At 43.8% G+C, this 25,781-nt stretch overlaps 1 protein-coding gene across 5 annotated transcripts in view; it reads right to left on the bottom strand.

The window, feature by feature from the left end:
• LOC119436408 (PH and SEC7 domain-containing protein-like) overlaps positions 1-25,781 on the bottom strand; it is a 297,543-nt gene that overhangs the window by 14,499 nt on the left and 257,263 nt on the right. For all 5 annotated transcript variants that reach the window (XM_037703249.2, XM_049657507.1, XM_049657503.1 and 2 more), the window contains 7 exons: positions 24,232-24,425; positions 20,024-20,082; positions 15,275-15,408; positions 14,540-14,636; positions 12,716-12,797; positions 10,609-10,679; positions 7,165-7,322 (listed from right to left, as the gene is read on the bottom strand). In XM_037703249.2, the coding sequence (XP_037559177.1) occupies positions 7,165-7,322; positions 10,609-10,679; positions 12,716-12,797; positions 14,540-14,636; positions 15,275-15,408; positions 20,024-20,082; positions 24,232-24,425 (795 nt within the window). The remainder of the gene's footprint in view (positions 1-7,164; positions 7,323-10,608; positions 10,680-12,715; positions 12,798-14,539; positions 14,637-15,274; positions 15,409-20,023; positions 20,083-24,231; positions 24,426-25,781) is intronic.

Below are 25,781 nucleotides of genomic sequence, written 5' to 3'. Positions count from 1 at the left end.
AACTCAATACGCGACGTTTGTCCCTTTGACCTTTTTCGATCGCAGTGACGGGTTCCGTGGTTCGAAAAGGCGTCTTTTTTTTTTTTCTTATCCTGTGAAGACTTGTGAATCACGTGCCACATAGGCGAATTTTCAGTTTGGAAAGGCAGAGTTAGAGGGTCCAGATTCTTTCTATCCATGCTGTGTGACATGATTGACAGCGGTCGTGGAGCCGTTGCGAGAGAGGGAGGGACAAAGGTGGCTTAGAGCAGCCTGTGCTTGGGGTGGTCAAAAGCTGGAATGCGACGCGAGGATGGCTATGGCATATGAAAGAGAACTTGTGCAGTGCTAAAGTAGGCTACTCGTAAGCTTGGCCACTACTTGGCTGGCACGCAAATTGGAATGCAGATGGTCTGAGTCGTTGCCCCTAGAGTAGCGAAAGTCTCATGCCCACTCTGGTTTCTGTGTCATTTTAACAGCGAATCTGTTTAAGCCAGCGGTAATTTGTGGTGCGTAGCAAGAAATTATCAAGAAAGAAAATAAAATAAACTTTCTTGCCAAGGCAGGATTCGAACCCCGGTACCCCCGGTCCCATGATGAGCGTCGTAACCACTAGGCTATACAGCCACGCCTGCAGAGCAAGCATTTATGCAAACCATATGATTGCGTTCGAGCATCGTCGTCTTCGTCCACAGCTGGCGCGCGTTCGTACGCTCGTGCTCCGTGAGGTGAAGGGGTTTTGCGCACTACGAGAGCGAGAGGGAGACGCATTCACGGAGCGGGTCTCATGGAACGCGGTGTCAGCATTGGAACGCAGTGTCGGTGTTGCAAGCTGCGCTATGCAACGCGCAGTGACAGCCGTAAGTCCGAGACGTGTGAAAACAATTATCATCATCATTATAGATAAGACGAAAAGTTTGCGCGCACTTCCAGAAAATGCTGGGCTACGATCGCGCAGCTTCACTGTTTCAAGCGTATGTTGGTAATTTTTTTTTCATACATTTTTTTTATTATCGCATAGTTGTAGTTGATTGTTAGCTGATTTGGTAATCACTTCTTGGAGCTTTTTAGGAAATGGCTGTTTTGGTGTCTAGGGGCGGAAGAAGCGCGAAAGGGATGGGAAAGCAGCAGCGGTTATTTTTTTTTTTTTTGTAAAGCCTGGTGCGTCTCAGAGAAGGGTGGCCTTGTGCTCGCTTGCTTTGTGGTTGTGGGTCTGGCACTGTTCTGGAGTGACTGCTTATCAAACAGGAGATGAAAAGATTTCGAGACCAGTTTGCCAGTGCAGCTTCCCCAGACCGGCCCAAGGAGAAAAAGAAAAGGAGCACCACGAGGCCTGCTGAACGACTCCAGAGAATCCACGTGCTACGAACAAAGGGTTTGTCAGAATGGAAGGAAGTTCCACTGCTGAACACTGATCCCTCGCCCAGTGGCTGCTGGCCCCTGCGCGTCGGGATCTTCCTCCCCCGCTGGAGATGCTGTTACGACTGGCATTCAGCACAGTTGTGCTCGGCGGCCGTTTTAGACAAAGAATGCTGCACCGACAGACCTGCAGCAATGAAATGCCATTCATGCCTTTCGGTGCCTTGCAAGGCCGGGGAGCTGGCGACGTGACCAGTGTCACCTAAGACTAATGGACATGCCATTATGTTTCGTATCTTTGGCTGTCCCGACAGCTTAGAGCTGAGGGGCGAGACGAATTCTGAGTCATCAGTCTTGTTCATCATTTAACGACATCATCGCTCTTTTCTGTCATGGTATGGACTGTTACAGTCAAACAAAACAGCTCATTTGAGATTACGACAATGCTGCCCTTCATGGAAACGCTACAGTTAAACCTGCATATAACGAACCTCCATATAACGAATTCCTGGATATAACGAAGTTTTTGTATTCCCCGCCGTGACTCCATAGAAGCACATGTATTTGAAACCTCTACGTAACGAAGAGGCAGCGGGAGACCCCCCCGATATAACGAATTTTCCCTGCCGACAACCGAGAGATTTCGCCCCAAATTTTGTCATTTTTGCGCGAGCAGCAACCGGAAGCACCTTCTTCGCCGCGACGGAATGCGAAGCAGCGGCGTCGCGCTTGGCGAGCTTGAATTCATGGCGCGAGAGCGAGCCCATGTGTGCGAGCGTGCGCGAGGCGGACCTGCATCCCTCGACCCGGCAATATTTCCGCCGCGGGCGTGACCTTTCCCCTTCCCTTCAAACCTGAACCAGCCGCTTGCTGCAGCTTCACTTCACTAACTTGACACTGTGCTACGACGCCATCGTGTCGCTCGCTCTACGTTTCCGACGCCTCGCGCTTGTGCGAAACGACACGCGTCCACGCACCCAGTACCTGGTGTCACATTCGAAGGACGAGTGCTTCGACGAAGAAACGCGAGATATTGACCTTGTCTGTAGTTCCCTTTAAAGATAAGCCCGCGCGGGCGCACACTTTTTCCACATCGCAGATCGCTTTCAAGATACGGCGGCCGCCGCTAACCTCCCTTTCTCGCCTCCTCCGCCGTACCTAGCGCGGAAGCGCGCTTCCGCCCCCCTCCCCCCTCCCCCCTTCTTCCTCGCGCGCGCGAGATTGAGTCTGACCCCTGCAAGCTTTCACTCGCACACACAGCGTACGGCGCGCGGCGACGATGTTGCTGTGTTTGGACTCTACACGGAACCTCAAAGCGACGTCCACGGCGACGGCACAAATGCGCTTCGCAATAAAATGTGCTTCTGCGCGGTTACTACTCCGACGGATGGATGGATGGATGAGGCTGAACCTTTTAAATCGGGCGGTGGCATACGCCACCTAGCCATGACTATTAACATAATTTGTACTTTGTGGTGGGTGAAATTTCACCCCTGCCTTGATTTTATCCACCAATCAGATAACCTCTGTTTGGTTATTTCTACCCGCTTAAAGTCTATTTTGCCTTCACTGTCCCTAAACCCCAATGCTTTGAAAAAATCAGCCCCGTTGCCTTGCACTGTAGGGTTAAGCCCTTTACAGAAAAGTATGAGGTGTTCAGCCGTTTCCTCTTCTTCTCCACACGCACAGCACAACGTGTCTACACCTTGGTACTTGACTCGGTACATCTTAGTCCGCAATACTCTCGTCCTGGCTTCAAACAACAAAGAACTTCCCCTAGAATTATCATAGATATTTTCCTTGGCAATTTCTTTGGCAAGCTGCCGGTAGGGGGTTTGGCAACCCCCTACCGGCAGCTTCTCAGCGTTACCGGGAACTTATCTCGAAGGCCATGCCTTTGTGCGCGGCAATCGGCAGAAAATACGTAATGGTGGCCATGTTGCAAGTTCACTATCGCTGGCGACTGTCGTCCGGGCGTCGCAACTCGAGAATCGAACGTCCGCGCATGAGATTTTGCCGATTTTGTGCCTGTGCGTGTAGAACAAGAAAAATAGTACGCACTAACCGTTTGGTGGGCAATGAGCGACTACGGCCTTAGGGGTAAGCCAATACATGGCGTTCATTGGGGGCTGGGTGGGGGAATCTTCGCGACTAGGTTTAAACCGCAATTACGCATTAAGCGGGTACGTATTAACGAGGTTTGACTGTACTATCCTTACTTAGTATAGCTGTCTGCTAATTTGCTGTCACAATCGCAAAGACCTTCGCCTTTCGGGCGAAACTGGGACTTTTTTGTTTATCGCAACTTTAGTGTATTGGGGGTAAATCTTGTGCGATAGTACATACGGTAAGCGTTTCTTTTTCCAATTTTCGTGCCGAACCGGCATATAACGAAATCCTCTTTATAACAAAGTTTTTCGGAAATTTGTCAATTTCGTTATATCCAGGTTTAACTGTATTTAGCGTGAAGGCCCATCTTTCTGTCAAGCTGATCTTCATGAAAAGCCCCACTCTTGCAAGGGGCCAACGGCAAGACTTTCAGTGGGAATGGATCAAAGCTGAGGTCAACGAATCGCCAAGCGGTAGCATGTATGTGGGGGCAGTTGCACTGCGCAACCTTGGAGGTGTAATCCGGCAGGGGCAGGATTTTGTGAACGTTTTGGCGATTATGATTGGACAAGAACAACGACAGTGAATTCCCCTGTGAGAGAAAGGGGGAAAAAGAAGGGTTTAAAAAGCGGACTTTCAGTGCTGTGAGTGTGCTCGTTCGTGCTTGTACATTGAAAACTCTCAAAATGTAAATGCTGTAAATAAACCCTTTTTTGCTCCTCTTTGACGTCGCCCCCGGACCTCTTGATCATGCAGCACCATGGTACCTCCCCAGCTACGTAAACTCGTAATGACCGCTCGGACACGAGTGGCAACAACTGGTGGTTCACTGCGATGAAATGGAACCCGTCAGCCAACGCCAAAGCAAACAATGCGCAGAACGATCCACAAACTGCACGCTGCTTTGAACGGCTGTCTGTGACTGTCGGTGAAGCGGCGTGGGCGCCTTTTCTCTTTGTGCAACAGTGTGGGTCGGCGCAGGATGGAGCAAGAGCCATCTCGATGTCGGGCACATCGGAGTGCCTTTGCCGTGTTCGGTTACGTTGGCTGTGCCAGTGCGTCGAATTATAGACATTGTTGTTCTCGCCAATGTGGCGTAGTGTGTGCATGTGCTCACGCTACGTTGGACTATATAGGTGCCTTTAGGAATGCATAAGATGTGTCAGTAGTGACTGGAAGAAAATGTACGGACAGCATTATTCATCAAAAAGAATAATGTTAATTTCCCGCCGTGGTTGCTTAAGGCTATGGTGTTAAGCTGCTAAGCATGAGGTCGCAGGATGAAATCCTGGCCATGGCGGTCGCATTACGATGGGAGCGAAATGCAGATACGCCCGTGTACCACACATTGGGTGCACTTTAAAAAACCCCAGGTAGTCAAAAATAATCTGGAGTCCTCCACCACAGCGCGCCTCATAATCAGATCATGGTTTTGGCATGTGAAACCCCAGAATTAAAAAAGAAATAATGTTATGGCTGCAATACAGCACAAATTTGTGATACATTAAATGAGAATAAATTCAGGTGTTTAGGCTAAATGCATCACGGCATAAATGGGCAAAATGGTCAACTGCTGTCAGAGTGATAATGTCACTACAGTATTTTTTTTTTTTGTACGACAACTTCACTCAGCAAGGTTCTACTGTAAAGCAAAATGCTGAAAAATGCTGCCACTTCTACAAAAGTATACTGCAACATCCCCAAGTCATCACAGGTTATCCCCATGTCATTGCTCACACCCATTTCCCTATACGAAGAACAAGCTTTATCAAACACATCCAGAGGCCACCACAGCTATGGAAACTCCCAAGGTCTTACGAACACTGACATAGCACAGAAGCTTAACTGCGAACATTATAGCCACCTTATAGCAGTCATATATGGCATTTTTTCCACTTTTTAATTAACCATTTGCAAAAATGTTCTGTGCATGAGTGAGAAAGCTATTTTTACACCAAAGGTGCTCAAGATAGCAAATTTTGCTGTACTGACATATGGTTGACGTGCGGTTTTTGGATGAAACCTGAAAGTCTTAGCTAATTTTATTGCAGATTACCTCAGCAATATTCAGCCAACGGTAACACTTTCGTCGGGAACAACCAGCTTTTATTTAATTGGCCTAGAATTTACATTGACAGATCAAAAGCACTTGAATTGTGCGCAAACTCCAATTCAGGTGGCTGAGAAGCAGTGACATATCACCGATAGGAATAGCGGGGATATGCTTTGTTTTCCAATTGGATCTTTTAGTGCAGCAGCTGCACTGAAGAGGGTGCACACTATTTCGCAAGCCGTCAATTCTAAATGTTCCGCATAAAAGAAGGCACTCGAAAAATGCAACCTGAATAAACCAACAGAGTCAGCGAGTCATGTTGCTGCACTCACAGAAGCACTGTTTGATAGTTTCCTGTGCATTCTTCAAACACACACTATTTACCAGAAGGGTAGTCATTATCAGGCAGCATACTTTTTCCCTTCCTACTTGTTCTTAATTGGGGCTACACTATACTAGCAGCTCAAATAAGCTTCATTTATTAATTAATTCCATGCATCGTAAGCTTTCCAATGTCACCTGTAATGCTACTACTATTGATACTATAGGAACCACACAGAGAAAAAATGGCAAGTTCTGACAGGTAACAGCCTGTCTAAGAAAAGTCAAAGCAAACAATGAGGCATGTTTTTCAATCCATGATCTCAAAGCAATTAGAAGGGTATAAAAGAGCATTTTTTTGTGCATCTAGAATCTGAATTTTCATTCTATGGAAGGCATTGCAGTAGAAAACCCAGCCATTGCCCTGACACTGTTCTGCAGAGGAAGTGTCAGACATTTGTAAGTCATACTTGGAAGATTGGTAACTGTGCCTCATGCACTTTAACAATATGATGATATAAGTCCTACTTTATCGAAATTTTATGAAAATAAAAAGATTCACCAACTACTAAAGAGAAGGATAGTTATATTGAGCACTAACAACAAAGAAGCAGAGGAGAGCACAGTTGCACAAAGATGGAAGGTAATAAAGGAAAAAACTGCACATGACATGTGCAAGGAACAGAAAGAAAAACAATACGAAGTGCTGGACACTAGAGCACTGCACGGGCTGATTTTTTCAGCCCGAGCCCGGCCCGTTTTTACGTTGGGCAGCCCGCCCGAGCCCGATCAAACCTTTTATGGCGAGACCCGGGCCCGGCCCGGGCCCGGAAATAATCTACGTTACCCGCCCGGCCCGGCCCGCCACCCCTTTACCTTAGGCCCGAGCCCGGCTCGAAATTGGCCCGAACCCGGCCTGAGACCGAAAAATACATGTTTTTCAGAGTTGAGATGCCCGAGAATAACTCGCTGCACGTTACATGCACACCACCAGAAAGCCCGAGCCCGGCCCGGGCCCACGTCAAAAAGCACACGCCGTGCCCGAGCCTGGCCCGAGCCCATGAAAAAACTGCTCTACCCGGCCCGGCCCACGGGCCGGGCCGGGCGCGGGCTTTCGGGTAAGCCCGAGCCCGTGCAGTGCTCTACTGGACACCATCTTCATTCTTGGTGCTATAGCAAAAAAGCAGCATTCAGTGCAGATTATTATCAAAGAGCTCTAGCTCAGTGCACCACAGAAGAAGTCATCAAGAAAAGCTATCACCTTCCCCTCCATGGGAGGAGTCCTGCAGCTTTCTTTCCTACCCCTACATTACAAAGCAAGATGCCTGTAAAGTGACACTCACCCAGTTTGAAAGAGGTACTCTGCTTGATCTGCCGTTTGTAACCTGAAGACGTGCTGTTTCTTTGTGTAGTCTGTTGCCTTTGCTGACAAAGAGTGGTGAATTCTGATGGAATTGTGCAAGCTTTCGTACAATTGGTTTTTCCTAAACCCCTGCTCGTCCTGTAATGGAAGGAAGTACAGTTATATGTCTGACATTAACACACATGGTCCACCGATTATCCATCCTACGCATTATATGGCCTGCCAAGCTCTATTTTTTTAATGTCAATTAGAATATCGGCTATCCCCGTTTGCTCTCTGATCCACACCGTTCTCTTCCTGTCTCTTAACATTAGACCTAACAATTTTAGTACCATAGCTCTTTGTGCGGCCCTACATATACTAATTAACTTGTTCTCGAGCTTTATTGTTAACCTCCACGTTTCTGCCCCATATGTTAGGAAATTTGCAGGCACAAGTTGGAATCAGCTAGCGCAAGACAGGAGTAATTGGAGATCGCAGGGAGAGGCCTTCGTCCTGCAGTGGACATAAATATAGGCTCTGCTGCTGATGATGATTAACACAAAACTGAGAAGTATGTATATGTGGTTCAATGCGAAATGTGCACTATTAGTACATTTTAAAATTATGCACGCAGTATATTCACATTTACAGATTACTTAATTAAGGATACATTAAACCACGTTCATAACACCAATGAACTTATCTTATACCTCTACAATTGACCGAGTGGTAACTAAAGTGGGCAGAGTGGTGACTAAAACTGAGCAAGGAAAGAAAGAATACTGACATTTTGGGAACTTGTACAAATTCAATATTCACTATGAAAGCAAAAGAAATGGAGCTGTGCCTTAGATGCGAGGCAAATTGCACAAGTATTCTTCAGAAACCTGAGACAGTTCTTGACATGCACAATAGAGCATATTAGGGCAGATAGCATGTCTAATCGTTGAAGCAGAAGGAAAGACAATATTGATTTTTCAGCAGGGATGACAGCAACTAAAAGCCAGATTTTCTTTATGACTCCTGTATGCATGACGTACGTTAAACTATGGCATACGACTGTGTGTGTCCTCTAGACTTGAGTATTTTTTCAGAGAAGTCAGATTTGTCATGAAATGTAATATACTACTACACTCTCAACACAGTGTCTTACAAACATTTATAAAATATTAAATTTGTTCATGCGGGTCCTTTTTGTGAATAGGTTAGATTCCAGGCTTGCATAAGGGGCACATACAATTTGGACATTGGCATCTGAAACAGATTGCATGCCACTAAGATTATCATGAAATCATCGTGGATGCATAAACATTTAATTCAAACTGCTGCTTTATTTAAGAGGATTCAATAGAAGGACATTCTGCTATGTACAAAAGGTGATGGGAGGACTTGTTGCCTGTCTGGTTCTTTCTTGGTGTGGCCAGATGATAAAAATGAACGAATAAAAACATAAATAGCCATCTCAAGAGATGTGCAAATAGACAGCACGATGTCCTCATAAAAAAAAAAAAAAAAAAAAAAAAAAAAAAAAAAAAAAACATGTGAGGCATTACACTTTAACAATATAGCCTAAAATATGTCCTTTTCCAATTAAATGCATACTCTGCACTTGAACAATTCAATGATTCTATGAAAATGGATTAGTCTGTTCAAATGAGTGATAAAAATGTCTACAGATTGGTCAGCTGGCATCACTGATCAGTATGCATTTAAATGAGGATGCCACAAAAGAAAACTGAAGCAAAAAGATTTGTGAAGGTGGGAATACATCAAATTCACATCCTAAAGCATGAAAAAGCCCAGAGAGAAAAACAAATTTAAAAAAGTGAAAACTGGCTGGTGGATTGTACAATGTAGCTTGGGAAAATGAACAAGCACAAGAGAACTTATAATGAACACAACTTGTCACACTGGTTCGTTATCATTAATTCAAGCTCGCACAAGCCCCAAGTAGCATTCAAGCCCGAATAAAATGCCTATTGAAGAGTGAGCAATGCAGAGACCGAATGTTTTATGTTCCCCATTTGCAGCCTGCAAAGAAAACTTAGCTGCCTCTTACAAAGGTTGGCAAAGGCAAATTGTGCTGCTTAGTAATTGCCATTCTGCAGTAATCTCTCAACAGGCAGGAGGACATAAGTACTGAAATGTGCAGAGCTGTACTGCCCTTCGACAAAGTGTATAGATCAAAGACAGATAAACAGGTTACCTTAAACTTAAACATAACTATGAAGTGTATAAGAATACTATGTAGGAACCTGCTTTTTTCCCCTGTAAATATCAATATGGAGGAAAGCAGTTCTTCCATGGTTACCTTCTGCAGCATGTTAATCCATGGCCATGTTGTCTGCTGGTGAGAGCACACAACAAAGGCAGTTTCAAAGCTGGCTGGAGGCAGTTCTTAAGGCCTGTTGACAGCCCAAAATGATGAGTGTGCGCTGACGGTATTGTTAACTCAAACTTTTGAAGTGGTGTGGCCAGTATTCATGCAGGTCTCATCGACATGAAATATAGCCAGTTCTGTCTCCTGAATTCCTAAAGCTGTCTAAGGCATAGAACACCGACGATAGATCCTATGAGGTGCACAGCCCGATGGTGTCTGGTGAATTTGGCCCCTATATTCTTCGTTGCTCAATGCAATTTTGCCTTGAAAACATCGGGCAGTACATCTTTGCTGTCAAAGTGCTTGCTATAGAGGAAAAGGTTGTGCACAACTCTCCGCTGAACACCCAAGTCAATATCAGCCACCCTTTTGTTTGTCACACCACAGTTGCCTCTTTTGAACTGGCTTTTCAGTGACTGTGCCGTGCCTATGGACTTGACCTGCTTCATCGACTTGCAACCTGCTTGCTTGCCAATACCCTTTCGTACAAAAGCCTCTTCAGAGATTGCACTGGAAAGGAGATGGTGGCTTGCCATGGCAGCAGGATGGATATGCTAACTGTACAGCCTCACATAAGTAATACTCCGTGGAGGCACAAAATTGAGTCCACGATCTCTTCCTAATTATAGGTGATTCTGGGGAAGCGAATTATTAAGTTGCTGCTTAGTGTTTCATACCTTTTCTACAAAATATTTAACCCGGATTTCAAATGGAATGACGAATCTGTCACAATTGTGAGGGACTAAATTCCTAACGTTAATGAAATGTGCTATTGTTTATATTCCCATAGTAATAATTGAAAGTAGCAATGAAGGATTTAAAAATATGTTCAGACATCTATACGGTTAGCTACACTACAACAAGTCACCTGTACCGCAGGCGATGTCAAATGACAAAACTAAATCTCCTTGCACAACTCCAGCTGCCACTTCACACCCCACAACTTCCACTCGACTGCACAGAGTCTGTGAGACGAACTTATAGTGTTTGTGTACAATGCACCTTCAAGAGCAGCACAGTAAGGAGTATTTGAATAAGAAAAAAGTAGGCTCGATAGCTCACCTTATGTAAATAGAGCACAAGATCACGTAGCGTCGCACAGAACATTTTCCATCCACGTTTTCCAAGAGGAGCTGCAATTGTCAATATTGCTGTCCTCAACGATTTGAACAAAAGTACCCTGCCTGCTTAATTATCTTTAATAAACACTTCATGATATAAGCAATTAATTCATGGTTGTGAAAAGTTGAGGAAAGCAGCAAGCAGATCTTACCTAAAATGAGGCATTTGTTAGCTTCCGCATAATTAGCTTAAATTATTTAACAGAATTACCATATTTGCACAAATATAACGAACCATGAATGCAACCCGATGGGAGAATTTTTACTAGGGAAATAAAGATGTAACATATTGTAACGCCTTGGTTGAGGCGAAAGGAAGAGGAGGAGGATGGCGAATCTTTTGGCGCAGAGCACAGAACAACACCGGTGCTGGACTGTTTTTTCTCGACTCTCATTCATCATCTGTAAATAAACACACCTCCATCTGTAATAATATTAAGGTTATAACGCAAACTATAATTCTGTGATGCAGTTGTACCTGTAGGCTAAAAATAGTGATTTGTCATCATGATGCATGCCTGCACTTGGCCACCTGTGCATTTGTCAGGACCCATATACTAAGAGAGGAGCACAATGTAGTTGAAGGACCATTGAAGGACCAGATGTGAAAGCACTGAAAAGGTGTGTTCGTGCACTGATGCCCTGACACTGTTTTTTATTACAGTGGTCTAGGCCATTGCATCTAAAGTTGCCAGACAAGCTTTCCTAGAGTTATTGGAGCCATCACCCTCATTCACCTTTGTTTTGTTCAGCTGCGCTCTTGCTATTCAGTTTCATGCCCACTACCATCAAACGTGTGATAAAGCTCATTCTCACAAAGCTTATTCGCCTGGCAGCTGAGCTCATCGCACATAAAGGAACATTTTAAAAAATGAGTGGTACACAATAAACCCTTGTTAACTTGTACTCTAATATCTCTAAATATTGGTTAAGTCGAATTTTTTTTCCATGCCATTATGTGAACTCATGTGTTTTTCAAAAAAACCTTTATTTCGAAAAGTTTTTGCGCTGGACTCCCTCTTTTAAAGTCTTGAATTAGAAAATACGAGAGAAAAGGAAAGGGGCAGCATTGGCAACATTGCTAGCAGGGCCAGATGCCCTGCCAGGCCACGCTCCCCCGCTTATCTTTCCCATTGTTTCTGTCTATCACAGCTCAGGCCCACTTGCTCAGCTGTTTGCTGCCACTTTGTTGAGGCCTCATGCGACAGTGGTGAGCTGGGAGCTGAAGTCATTTCTTCCCTCTTATTTAAAATGCTGTCAGTGACACATCAATGTAGTCACAGCGTATTAATCGTGACCTTGAGCGAGATGACCGTCACTTTTGAGCAGGTGCGATCATTCCACATACTGCGCCCAAAAGAAGCCAACATGCGAGCCCAGAGCATTTCAGCAAAATCGCGGCTTGATGAGGACGCTCTCGCTTCATGCTCGTGCGATAGATAGGCATAAATGCCACATCCCTCGTGGGCACTGCTAAAGGCGAGACAACTGCACTCTTCCACAGTTCAGTTTCGCTTTTCGAAGTGAAATTGGACAGAATTCATTAAGATGCAGAAAGTAGCTGTGTTAGCTTCTTGAATGTCTGGAAGCGGTTATGCTCGGATGACTGGCTTCAAATATTGCATTAGGATCAATCGTGTTGACTGTGTGCCAAGCCTGCTGTCTTGACAAAGTGTAAGTAACGACATTGTACTTAGGCGTCAACATGTCTGGTGCAGTGCCGATACACACGAAAGTGACTGAGAATATTACTGGTGGCATTTTGGAAAGGCTTAATGTGCTCTACGTGCAGCCAGCAAGCTTCTATTTTCGTGATTTTGCTTATTTCGAAACTCCACTTATCTCAATAACTTTTATTGTTTTTACAACTTACAGTTAACAGGGGTTTACTTAATTGGAGCATGGTTACTGAAAAGTGCTTTCTCAGGCTGTAAAATCCGGGGAAGAAAAAAAAAAAGGAATTATATTTGTGCAAATGCAGCACCCTTGTTATGTGGGTTATGAACAACCAAATGCTTAAGGACTTGCAACAATTTATTTAAACTTACTCCTTTTTCCACCTGGATCTAAACAGCACTTGCGCATTACATAGCCCTTCTTGTATTCAGTGGCACAATTTGGATTGGGAACCTGGAACAGGGAAAGCAAGACATTGCTGGACTTCTGGGTACAAACTGGGCCGTTACCTTTAAAATGCCAGCAACACCACAGTCAAACTAAGCAAATAATAAAGTGTTTACTTAAAGTATAACTATCCCTACACTACACTGAGGGATAACATACACTATGATACACAATAACAAACCACAATTGCCATACTTGATCACCCAAGCTTTTCTAACCTATACTAAGTTCTTAACATACAGAAATCTGCAATTTTCTTCCATCAAAATGTAGTGGCCATAGCCATTATTCGAGCCTAAATTCTCATGCTGAACAGCATGTCCTGAACAAAGAGTTAGCCATTGTGCTGGCAGACAAACAACCAACCACTATAAGGTTTTAACACAAGTTTTTTAATGTGACATAAAATGTGTCCAGCAGCTAACATTCATATGATGCAAAATTTAGCTTAATTAGTTGTATATCTATCCACCAATATGAAACGCATTTGCTCCCCATCTACTCCCAGTCAATTCATTAAAACATTTTTGGCTTCTTGCCTGACAAGGCCACCCCGTGAACATCCTCAAAATGGTCACAATTTTGTCACAAATGAATGTCTCGTGGTGTCCACCAAATTTGTGATGCAACACAGCATGCATACAACAGGTACTATCTGGATCTCATCACCAATTGCAAATCATTTTTTTCCTTGGCTGTTGTAAACATGATTGTTCAAACTTCATTGTTCACATTTTGTCTCCCAGTCAAACAACAAATTTGAGCCTCTTTGCTCACTTGCATTCTTTAACAACATGCACCTTCTGCATCTTTCTGTGAGATGGAGCAGACAACAAATCATGCATGCATTAAAGAAGAACTTGCTCGCTCAATTTATTTGATACAGAAAACGAGTACAAAATAGAATGCAATGCAGAGACAACAAATGGCATAGAAACGGACACTGAGGTTGATCTTAACATTTACGTGCCATCATATATGAGCTCTAGCACTGAAATCACTGCTGCAGCTGCAGATTGTACAGCATAGCTTTTACTTACAAATGGGAGGCATTTTAAATCCAGAAAACAAGTAGTAGTAGCAGTAGTAGTAATAATAATAACAATAACAATAACAACAACAAAATTATTATTATTATTATTATTATTGTGCTGCTGCATTACATGTATAAAAGGAGATGTAGTCGGCCAATATGGAAGGAGTGCTTAATTCCTTGGTGCCCCATCAGAGTTCGTCTATAGCAACACACCCTTTATCACCTCATGTGACCCACAAAGGCATACTTTCTATCTCAAATCCCAACTAAATTTACAACAACTTGTCCTGGTCCTGAAGAACTCTGTATCATCGCAAAATTTTCATTAGCGCTTATTTATGACTGATTACATTGTCACAGGCGGCAGTCGTGTGGTCAGTGCTTGGACGATGATGATGGTGACGGTGTGGCTATCTGGTGTGCACGTGCTATCCCTACCACTGCTACAGTGTTGTGCGCCTTCCGTTTTACATATATCCTCTGTATATAGAATATTGTAATTTAAAGATGATTGTGGTGTCCATGTCAACAAAATTAGAGCATGTATAAAGGTTACTGTATAGAAGGACATGTAAAGCGACATGTGCATGTGCAAGAACATGTGACTTCACATGGACATGTTAATGCATTTGTGAGGGAAAAAAGTATGCAGATCCAGCATCTAGACAAACAAAACTGGCATGCATAAAAGGACAGTACAAGGTGCTCATACTTCAAGGAAAGGATTGTGTCCAATAAATCCAGTTGGCCTGACTTCTGATGAATTTGTGTGATTATCTTGCGCTGGTCCTTCCTGGTCAGAGTCGTCACTGAAATAGAACAACCATTATGTGATGCACAAATGCAGTGCCAGCTACAGCTGTGAATTAAAAAGAGAGGGAGACAGAAAGAAAACATGTCTTCTTCACACAGACACAGCATACATACAAGTATAGGTACACTATCCACACTTCAAGTCGACTTTTGAAGTTGCCCCCCCCCCCCCCCCCCCTTATATGCAAACAAACATAAGGATGCAAAGCCTTTCCAAACCAAAGAGTCATAAAATTATTTAATACAATCAGTTTTTCATGCACTAATTCAATTTCATATTGATATTTTTTTTTAGCTATGCATAGTCAAACATCTAAGTAAACAAAACAATGGGAGGTGCCAGAGAAGTAAGTTCTACTTAACATAAAAAATGTGATTGCGAGTAATCTGACAACTGCTAGGCTCATTGAGTAATAATCAGGGTGACCAACATTCAAAACAAGCAATATTGACTAAACACCCAGGTCAACTCTTAATAAATATACGAATGGGCAATGCTTAAAAATCTTCAGAAGCTGAGGCACGTATCTACCCACTCTTCTTCCAAACCTTCTATAATTGTACTTCACCAACCACTTGCTCGACTAAATTGTGGAATGCATCAAAAAACTAAAATCTACAAAGGTCACCGTACACAGCCCACTCAAGTGGTGCCGTCTTGATGGACAGGTAGAGCGCCTTGAGCACTTCTTTGGGGAAGTTCTCACCCTCGTTCAACTCAGCCAAATTCTCAATAAATTCGAGGCAGGTCATCTTGTGGCCAACATTCTGCACAAGAAGGACAGCAAGGGTCAAATACAAAAGTATGTGCCACAATATCATTACATATATTGCTGGTAGATGATGCCCAGTAATTTTTATTTTATACTTTTTAATGAGTCAGACGAGTCAAAACAAGCCAGATGAATCAAAATCAGGAGTGCTCTCATGTTTCTACAAATGCAGAAATAGAGTGTTGTGTTTGAACACAAGAGCAACTAGTTAAAGAAGCACTGACACAAAATTTCAAACTTGCAATGCTTGTGTTGTTTTATTCTTCTGAATAAATAAGTATCTATGGGCAACATTTCGACTTGCGCTTGCTGGTTGTTTGTCACTACAGGGTAACAGCACAGGAACACAAGAAAATAACAGTGATGGACAAAGTAAGGCAGAAGTGCACATCTTCTTCGTGCCCCACTTTGTCATATTCCTGCGCCGTGTTTGACCACAAATGGTGGAAGTTACGGAGAACACATTTTAACAATAAGTTTAAAGACCATGTGCACAGCTAACATCAAACCAAGGCATCTGTGTGGCACAATTCTGTCTCTCAAAGCAAAAGATTGGCGCCATAGCAAACATGATGTTGCATTCATTTCCATACATGATGCCCAAATGACAACTGTATGTTGAGTTCATTCGCAACCATGGATGTAGGAAATGCATGCCGGGGAGATATGGCCATATTTGCTGGCTTCATTTTGCAACAACTTTTTACAAGAAGTGGGGCACAGGCTGCTTTGACGAGCAGCCCATGTTACTGGGGTCCCTTTTAGCATTGGTGTAACGTGTTTCCATAGATGCCTGACTCTCTTGAGCCTAATAAAAACTACCTACTAAGTGAATGCTGACCTGCTACTACTAGCTGAATGCTACTGGCTAAAAAGATGTACGGGACATGGAAAAAAATATATTAAAGTACTATCAGGATGAGAAAATGTTTCAGAGACGTGCAAGGGGGAAGTGGTAATCAATTCATGCATTGTTATGTCTGCCTTTGCCACTGCCTGCCAGACATGACCCCAAAGCTCATCATGTGGACTCACCTTGTCTGCGAGTCTATACTGAGTTCATATGGGTCATGCTATTATCAGCTGCGAACACCGCTGTGTGGTGCTCATGACAATTTGTTACGATAAATTTTGGCGCTCATTTTGAGGCAACATCAGGACTGGACACAATCATGTCATCACTAAGTATTCACAGTGCTGAAGCACTTGTGGCTGTGCACCCATAATTATTGGGTGCACAGCTACTCATCAAAGCATGCAAGTCCAGAAACAAAATTTATCTCCGTACTCCTTTAAAGCAAGCAAACTATACAATGTTCATATTCAACACTGCACATGTGCATCTTCACTATGCCCATGTACATCTTTCTCCAAACTCTACTACTGTACTATGGCAAAGGTATATGTTTTATTGCACATGTTAAAGGTACAAAGTCAGGAACACAAAGACAAAGCACACAATAAATACTATGTGGATACTCTAATGACCTTTACAGCTACAAACCTCATGCATATACAGTAAACTTCCATTGATTTGACTCCAGTTAATTTAATCCTGACGATGGCCCCTGCTGGCACCCATACAATTCTGCACGCTAACTCTAGGTAAATAGGTACACCCGCGTCATGATCCGTCCATGTCACGCTCTCTGCTCAACTCTCCCCCATACTGTCCACGCCCTCAGTGGCTAGAGATTGCCTTTTACTAGAGAGGGCCTATTTGCCATGTCCCTTCTTTCACAGTTTTTATGACAAGGCTTCAACATCGCCATGTGACATTCTGTGCTAGACTTTTTTCCCTTACTCCATGGTTCTCATGTACGTTGGCAATGATTATGATATGCCACAACTATAGCGAAAGCCAATTTAAGAGAGATGTTAAATTACATGCTAAGCTAGCAGCAACAGAGCTAGACCATGTGATTTTGGTACATCGGAGTCTTTTGTCACATGAAAAACTGCCAAAGTGATTAGTCTAAGCATGGGCCACCACCCTGTTTCTGATGGTTGCAGATTCGTTTAAGAAATGTGGACTATAAAATGCAAGAGAGTGCAAGAAAGACTACATTTTGTGGCCCATGGCAATGAAAAGATGTCAAAAAGTGATGATGATGGACATTAAGTGTAAATGAACCGGAGGCATGCTGCATTTTTCTTTGCTGCATTTTTGTGCATTAAATTGGGTGTATGTTACTTTTGGATGTGCATCTGAACTGGGTAAATAGTAATACCAAATTAAACAGTAGTTTATTTGGATGCTTTTGTGTCTCTTCTTTTAATCTGACATCAATAATATGATAATTCAATCAATTCTGCTGGTCCTGGCAAAGTTGAATTAATGGAAGTGGACTGTACTTAATTTTGGGTCCTAACACACACACACACACACACACACACACACACACACACACACACACACACACACACACACACACACACACACACACACACACACACACACACACACACACACACACACACACACACACACACACACACACACACACACACACACACACACACACACACACACACACACACAAAGTTATAGGGTTTTACATGCCAATACCACGATCTGATTATGAGGCATGCCCTAACACAACCAATTCATAACTGTTACTGGAGGTGCATGCGAGCTTCATGTATGTCAGTCTAGCTATGCGTATGCTGCTTCTATCTCACCATACCTCAAGCACTCGATTTCCTAAGCATAACAGACCCTTTTCCATAACGTTAGGTTAGCTCCTCTGCATTTGCCAAACTAGTTGCAGCATGCACAGGTTATCCTTAAAATGACAGCACAGCTCCAGCATGAGTCCTATGATTTCACAGTTGCATCAAAAGAATAGCCCATTTTTTCTTAATTTCTTGTACGACATGACGTGTGTGCCGAATGTTCTGAGAACAGACAAAGTGCAGTTCTCCTGCAAATATGCATCAGTCCCACTGCAATATTATGACCCTTGCAGTACCCATGAAATCCATCCTCAAGTGTTTCCTTTCTCACTTAATTGTCACTAGAATATGAAAAAATGATACATATTTCTAATACAATGCTTGCTTCCTTTCCTTTATCGCTGTGTAGGTACCCCCACTGAATAAAAGAATATTTCATGCATAGCCATTGTTCATACATGTATGCCATAACACCATTTGTGAAAGTTTGAGCATAGCTTCTCAAAACAGCAAATAGTAGACCGATAGCTATGAAAACTTGTTGGCAGCTAGTTCCTTAGCAATTCCTTAGTGGAAGTGGTACCCAACTCTACTGAGGTAAGGCCTTCTTCCTGAAGCTTTTTGGCTTGCACTTTGTAGTACTTTCACATAATAGTAATATCGTTTAAATTTCAAAAATGAATTTTCACGATTTTACTGATGTTTGTCAGATGTTAGCATGTGTTGTAATACAGAACTGCAGAAAAACTAATGAACTATTGAGCTTTTTTTTTTCTTTTTACTGCAAATTATTTCATTGGCCTTCCAATGTAATCCCCGAGAAACTTCCTGCAAGCCTATGAGCAGAGTTATATCAGGTGTTTTTAGAATACACATAATTTCTTGAAATTGGCTGTGAAAGATAGCAGAATTCTAATCCTTGGATTGCTGGATTGCTTGAAGAGGTGGACATTACTTGCACAAAAAATCTAAATGCATATTTGCCTAATTAACAAAACTGTGGATTTCACTAATTACTTTATGGCACACAGCTCAATCTATGAGTTGTAGCCAGTAAGTTTGCAAGGCATATCCAGGATCCAGGAATTCTCAGGATGGCACTGGTTTCGAGATGGCACCGGCACGCTTGCTTTTCAAAGAAAACATTGTTTTATGCAATGAAGCACAAAAACAACTGGATGGTCAACGTATTTCATCACACATTCTGAGAATTAATATCACTAAACTGGTGTCATCCTGAGAAATCGTACCAAGTGAAGACACCTTGCAAACTCAGTGGTGAACATTCGTAAATTGAAACATGCATCATAAATTAGTTAAAAATACTATTGATAAAAAAATATTAATCAGTAGAATATGCATGTTGATTTCAAATGCAAGTAATGTCCACCTCTTCAAGTATTTGAGCTCCAAGACTAGAATTGTGCTATCTGCCACAAATTTCTTTAAAATTCTGTATTGTCTAAAAAAAATATTAAACACCAAATACATTGCAAGCACTGCACATGCTAAGAAAATCATGCTTCTTGGAAACAAACACTTTTAAAACTTTGGTGGTAACATGAAAAATTTTACTTTGACGCTCAAGAAAAGATGCTGCACCAAAGACAGACAATGATGAGAGGGTATCGATGTGAACAAACACTCATCAGTGTCGATATCCTCTCATCCTTGTCTGTCTTGGGCGCAGCATCCTTTCTTGAGCATTATGAACCAACTCGCCCAACAAGTTTTATCTTGCTTCTAATGCTAGTCTTGTTGACAAAATTGATGAAGTTCTGCAAGTTGTATATGAAAAGAAAAGAAATATGAGACAGCAAATGAGACACATGCGAAATATGCACACTAACAATTGAAAGGGTTCAGAGCAGATGGAAATAGTGGTAAAAAAAAAAAAGAAATAGTGAAAACAATGAATTATTTACAATACTCACCTCACTATGAAGGTCAGTGTTCAAGAGCATTAGTGCGCATGTGAGTGTGTGCACAGCATCTGCAAAGGACACCTGGCAATTAGTAAAAGCGAATAATGCTACAGAGATCATGACTTCACGTTATAACCCTCTAAGCATGGCTAAATTTGGTTAGACATGTGAATGTTAACTTCAAAAATAAAATATGAATCAACTAATTGCATATTTAAATCAAACATTACTCACACTAATATTTGATTCAGTAAGCACTTACTTACTTACTTACTTACTTTACTTACTTACTTATAACTAACTTGCTTACTAAGATGCTTTGAATGCTCACAATCTTTGGCAGCAATTAAAAGCTTCAGAATGCAAGCTGTTTTTCTTCATTTCCAAAGCCTCTGATGCGTTTCATAAGGGGTGAGTTAAACCCTTTTGTACCAAAGCATATGAAATTGCGTTATGAAATTATGCGAGTTGGTAAAGTTAAGACGCCCTCCATTTCAATTATATTAATTACTCAAGTCTCGCATTCAAGCATGCCACATTTGAAAAGTAAGTCATTCAATTACCAGTGCGTCAAAGTGAAACACATGTAAATATGTATTTGCTAAAATGCTTGCCAACTCTCTGGCTTTTGACAGTGTGCTCAAAATTTTCCTTTTACATTGCAATGTGTGCTTAATAGTGCAACTTGGATATTATGCTATATAGTCGATCACAGATGTCCGGATATATCGAATTATTGTTTATATTGAACAGTTGTAACATCACCTTGAAAATTCCATGCAGAAGTATAGCGCTGCACTACGCGTGTATTGAACTCCTTGTCCACCGCCAGATTTCATATATCGAAAGCTGCACCGCGCCTCTCTGCAACTGCGCTTCTCCTGACGAGTAAGCGATCACATCTTGTGCCACTGGAAATACTGCATGCCAACGAAGCGGCACTGTTTGGAACAGATTGAATCTGAAGGGCAGCACATTCCATGGAGGAAAAATAAGCAAGGTGCGTGTTGCTACAATAGGCCGCGATTCATTATTGGCACGAGCAAAGCGCCATGCTGCTTAAATAATGCAAAAGCCTCCCGGTCCGATACGCATTTTACATAAAATGCCTAGATGACACGGTTTTTTTTCGCTGAGTGGTTCCAGGCATGGGATGCTGAACCGAAGATGTTTGCTCCGCTGGGTTCGTTTTCTTGTAGACCAAGGGTTTCTGTGAGCGGCCGAAACAAGTCCGACCCCAATCCCCACTTCAACCGAGTTTTACATTACAGTTTGGATTGAACAAAATCACTGCACGCCACATCCGCACCTCGGTAAAGAAAGACCATAGCGGCAGCGGCGCGCAAGACTCATCGCTGTGCGACTCGCGGGTCCGCGCTGAATGCGTTTCATTCGTGCACGCAGGGTTACACATGAGTAAGAATGGATTCTGACGTTATGCAACCCGAAGGGCCACTTTTGAATCGAACAGCGCGTGCCTGGATCGACTCGATCGTTGCCAACGTTAGATGATCGGTCGTAAACGGCGTACTGCAACGAACACGTGGGGCACGTTCACGCACGATTTGCACTACAAGTCCGCTGGCAGCAGGTCGGCTAGTTTGCTTCCGTGCTGCGTCCCGTTCTACTTTATACTGAAAAAAAAAAAAAAAAAAAAAACAATGCCGTGGTTGAACGCCGTTAAACCAAGTTTGTCAAGCGATAGCGCGGATTTGCTTGCTTTGGGAAAGGACACAGACGCTGCTCGGCACCGTCAGCAACTACCGCATCTACAATTTCACCACAAGACAACACAGAGACGCTACTCATCGCGGCAGCAGCAGCGAACGAACTGACCTTCATGCAGCGTCTCGCTTCAACGCGAACAAAGCGTCGAAAGCGCAGCGCATACGCAGCACTCAGTCAACATCGCAAATGGCTTTGAAGAAGAGGCCCGCGCGACCGCGCACTTCGTCCACATCGCAGATCGCTTTCAAGATATGGCCGGCCCACGCAGCGTACGCGCCAGCCGCCGGCAGTGGCAGGAAGTCCCAGTTTGACCTTGGCTGAGCTTGAAGGTCAGATTTACGGAACCAGGCGTTTTCTGGGTTTGTAGCTGGATTAGTAGAGCTATCGCTGTAAAACTCAAAGTTTAGCCAGAACGCTGGCGTAATGAGGAGCGGAGGCAGCGGCGAGCGAACGCTGCGTGCTGCATCTAGCTTCAACGCGTATCCGAAACTTGAGATGACGCAACCTCCAACACTAGGCGCGCGAGAACACAGCGCACACGAAGCCACGCGCCATCTCGGCTCTTTGTATCCGCCGCTGATTACCCTGCAAGATAGGTTGCCTCAATGTCCTCCTCGCCCGCCACTGCAGGGGAGGAGGTGCGCATTGAGGCACTCTAGGCGCCGGATGTTTACGCGCGGCCGGTCTACATGAGGAGAGATGCACGCTACCCATTCCCGTTTTGCGGCCGGGTGACGTGGGCTTTTAGGGTTAACGTTGCCCTACACGAATGATGTAAAAGTCACTCGCAGTGATTTGCATCAATCGTGTGCAAAAAGTAAGTGAACTATTCTGTGTTCGACACGGCCTTGGAGAAACAAATAAGTAAATTTCGTTTTTCGCGATCTCATGTATACCATGTCTGAGACGTGCGCAGTTTTCAGTAAGCTTCAGATATGCGTAATTTATATTTAGAATAATCGATATAGCGAACTATTCCGCGATGCCCTTCGAGTTCGACATATCCGGGATCTACTGTACGTCAAGTTAGATGCTATTAATGCAGAACACAGGAAGTATTTTTCTGTTCCAAGTAGATGTTAAAAAAGAAAGAAAAAATCCTGTGGTCACCATGGACTTCGGCCTTCGTATCTGCACTGTACATTTCATGTAAAGCGGTAAGCCCATGCAACACATTGTGGATGCGCACTCAACAGAGATTTGAGACATATATGTCATGTTGCGCAATACCCGCGCTGCAGTTGTGGCAATCACTCGCCTAAGGGAAGTTCTTCGAGAAGTTTAGCTCTTAAATTCTTTTGTCAAAATACAGTACTTTCCCAATTAGCCGAACACAGTTAACTTGCACATCTAGATGCCCCAAACGATGCTGAATTGCTTGGTTAGTTCTCCCATAGGTGCAATGTGAAAAACCCTAAACTATACCTGTTGGCTAACCATAACTTTCGTGGTGACTACCGACAGTTACAAGCAGACTGCTAGGGGAGCAAGAGGTTAGAGAATAGAGAAGGAATATGAAGAACATTCATCTTGCTATAGGTAAATGAGTGACCAACTATGGCAAACATAGTTTGAAAATTAATAAAAAATGTAGGTAACCTACGCCTACATACATAGGCCCTCTTCCAGTCACTATGCACAAGGTAGTGCCATTTCCCTCAAGTAGTTTTCTTGACCCATATGTTTGAGCACCAAAAGGCCATACCAGGTCTAGATGTAGATAGTAAAGAAAACCAAATGTTCACCAAGCTATTTTTCGTGTACTTTCTCCTCGCCGCTGTGGGAGAAACCTGCAATTTATTAAAAATAAGAAGCGACAGCTATCCCGTGCGTCGTGACAGCGTGCACTGCCATCAAGCGTGCTGCAATTTACCTTAGAGAGGTAGACAATTGTTCGCTCTATAGCGGCCGCTATTGAGACTATCATAAAACGACACTTCGGACAAACTAACCTGTCATAGGCTAAAAATAAAATATGTCGACACAAAGGTATAGAGAAATATATATCCCTTCCTTTACATTAAGCGCGATGCACCAATGTGGGAACCATTTTAGTCTGCAAATGCCTTTGCTGGAACACGGCCGTCTATTGGCCGCACGCGCGAGCTCTAGTGGATATATATACAGTCCACGACCGCGTTCGAAAGCGGGCGTGGCCGGCTATGGCGGAGCGGCTTAAACCAAGAACCCCGGTTTTGGTTGCCTGCGCCGAGGCACGTACAGTGGTGAGCACTGTTAGGGTGAACACCTCATTAGTATTCACGAGCCTATAGCAGTTGATGTTCAGCACAAAATAAAGAAAACTATTATTTGTTTTATCAACATCATAATTAGGCGTCGTATTCGGCAGATTTCCCCCCTGAAGTAGAAGGTATGTTGAAGTTATACCAACTTGAATACTAATGAGGTGTTCACCCTAGCAGTGCTCACCACTGTACGTCCGGTCTTCCACCATAGCTTCGTGCAATTTAGGGAGGAGGGCGGCGTACCTTGAGACTTGAAGGCGCCAGGGTTGCAATCGAGGTAGCGCTTGGAGAAGTGGACCAGGACACGCTCGCGCTCCTGAGTTTCGCCGATGAGGCAGAACCGATGCAGGAACATTCGAAGCGCCGCGTCCAGGGGCCGCCCAGTGAAGTCGAAGAAGCGCAGGTACTCCTCCGCCACCACCCGCGCAAACTCGTTGCTGCGGAAAAACAACGGGCGTCAATGCGCACAGCCCCCGCAGGTGGCCTCGCACGTGCAACTCCAACACTCCCCCTCTTCGCGAGCCCAGCGCCAAGGCGCCCACGCACTGTCCAACCTACACTTAAGCGCAGGCAAAATTTCAAAACCCGACACAAAAAGGTATAAGATAACCACAGTTGCATTCTCACTTTTTTTTTTTTTTTTTCAATAGCCGTAACGAGCGAGCTGCTACGGGAATCAGGAACACCGTGATGAACTGATGGTGATCCACTGTATAAGTCTGTCGCAAGGCTGATATTCTACCATCAAGAAAACGTAAAACGGTGGCCGGTGAGCAGGCGCGTTCGAGAAGCATATGAAGCGGCGTCGCAATCCCAGCTGCTGCTCCAGATGAGCCGGCCAGCGAAGAGAGTTTGCCGCCACCTAGCCGACAGCTCAAATGTTATAAAGGAAAGCTGTTCGGCACCAACATAAAGGACTCTGGTAATGATGAAATGGGCTATGAAAAATGAGTGACGTGTTGGAATGAGTATAGCGCAGTTGTAGAACGCGAGTCCTGCAATCGATATAAACATGATGATGACGAATGTATGCTAAAGGTAGTCGGAGTACCCTTCACGCCAGCGTCGTCAATTTTAACGAGACTTACAGGGGAGTCGATGGGCTTTGCTCACTTCACTACCTCCCTGTCCATTGTGCTGTCAGCCAAATTTCCATATTAGCGGGGAGCATGCAGATGCACTGGAAAAGTTTGGCCCCGCAAAAGTAGGCCGTAATTCAAGTAGTCGATAACAGCAAGGATCATATTTAATAACGAGGCACCACTGCGTAATATTGTCGGCATCGAGCTTCAAACAGCCAGAGCCCAGCAACCGCGGTCACACGAGCGATTGCCAGGGCTGCCTATGCACGCGCCGGAGTCCTGCACAAGCTCAATGCCATGTGCCTACAATGCCAGCTCAACAAACAATATAGCCGAGGACTGGCTCCATTATTTCGATGGAGGCGAAATGCAAGAACGCCCGTGTGCTTGCCTTGTAGTGCACATTAAAGAACCCCAGGCGGTCAAAATTAATCCGGAGCCCTCCACTACGTCGTGCCTCATAATCAGAACTGGTTTTGGCACGTAAAACCCCAGAAAGAAGAAGAAGACTGGCTCCATTGTCTGAATTGGCTTCGTTAGTTACTACGGGTCACAATTCAACTTGGCAGCAGTCGGGCCAGCAATTCGCAGTTTCTACGCGACGCCCAGCAGCTCACTTCGGCAATCGAGTTATTTAATAACTGAAACCGCTCGCGCTTTCCGAAACCGATCACCAAGCGTCATCATTGAAGTTTAAAATTACAAGTTCCA

The sequence above is a fragment of the Dermacentor silvarum genome, chromosome 1, assembly GCF_013339745.2.
Source record: "Dermacentor silvarum isolate Dsil-2018 chromosome 1, BIME_Dsil_1.4, whole genome shotgun sequence".
In the NCBI taxonomy this organism is placed as follows: domain Eukaryota; kingdom Metazoa; phylum Arthropoda; class Arachnida; order Ixodida; family Ixodidae; genus Dermacentor; species Dermacentor silvarum.
Note: the sequence above shows the minus strand (reverse complement) of the source record. Positions and strands in the feature narration are given on the sequence as shown.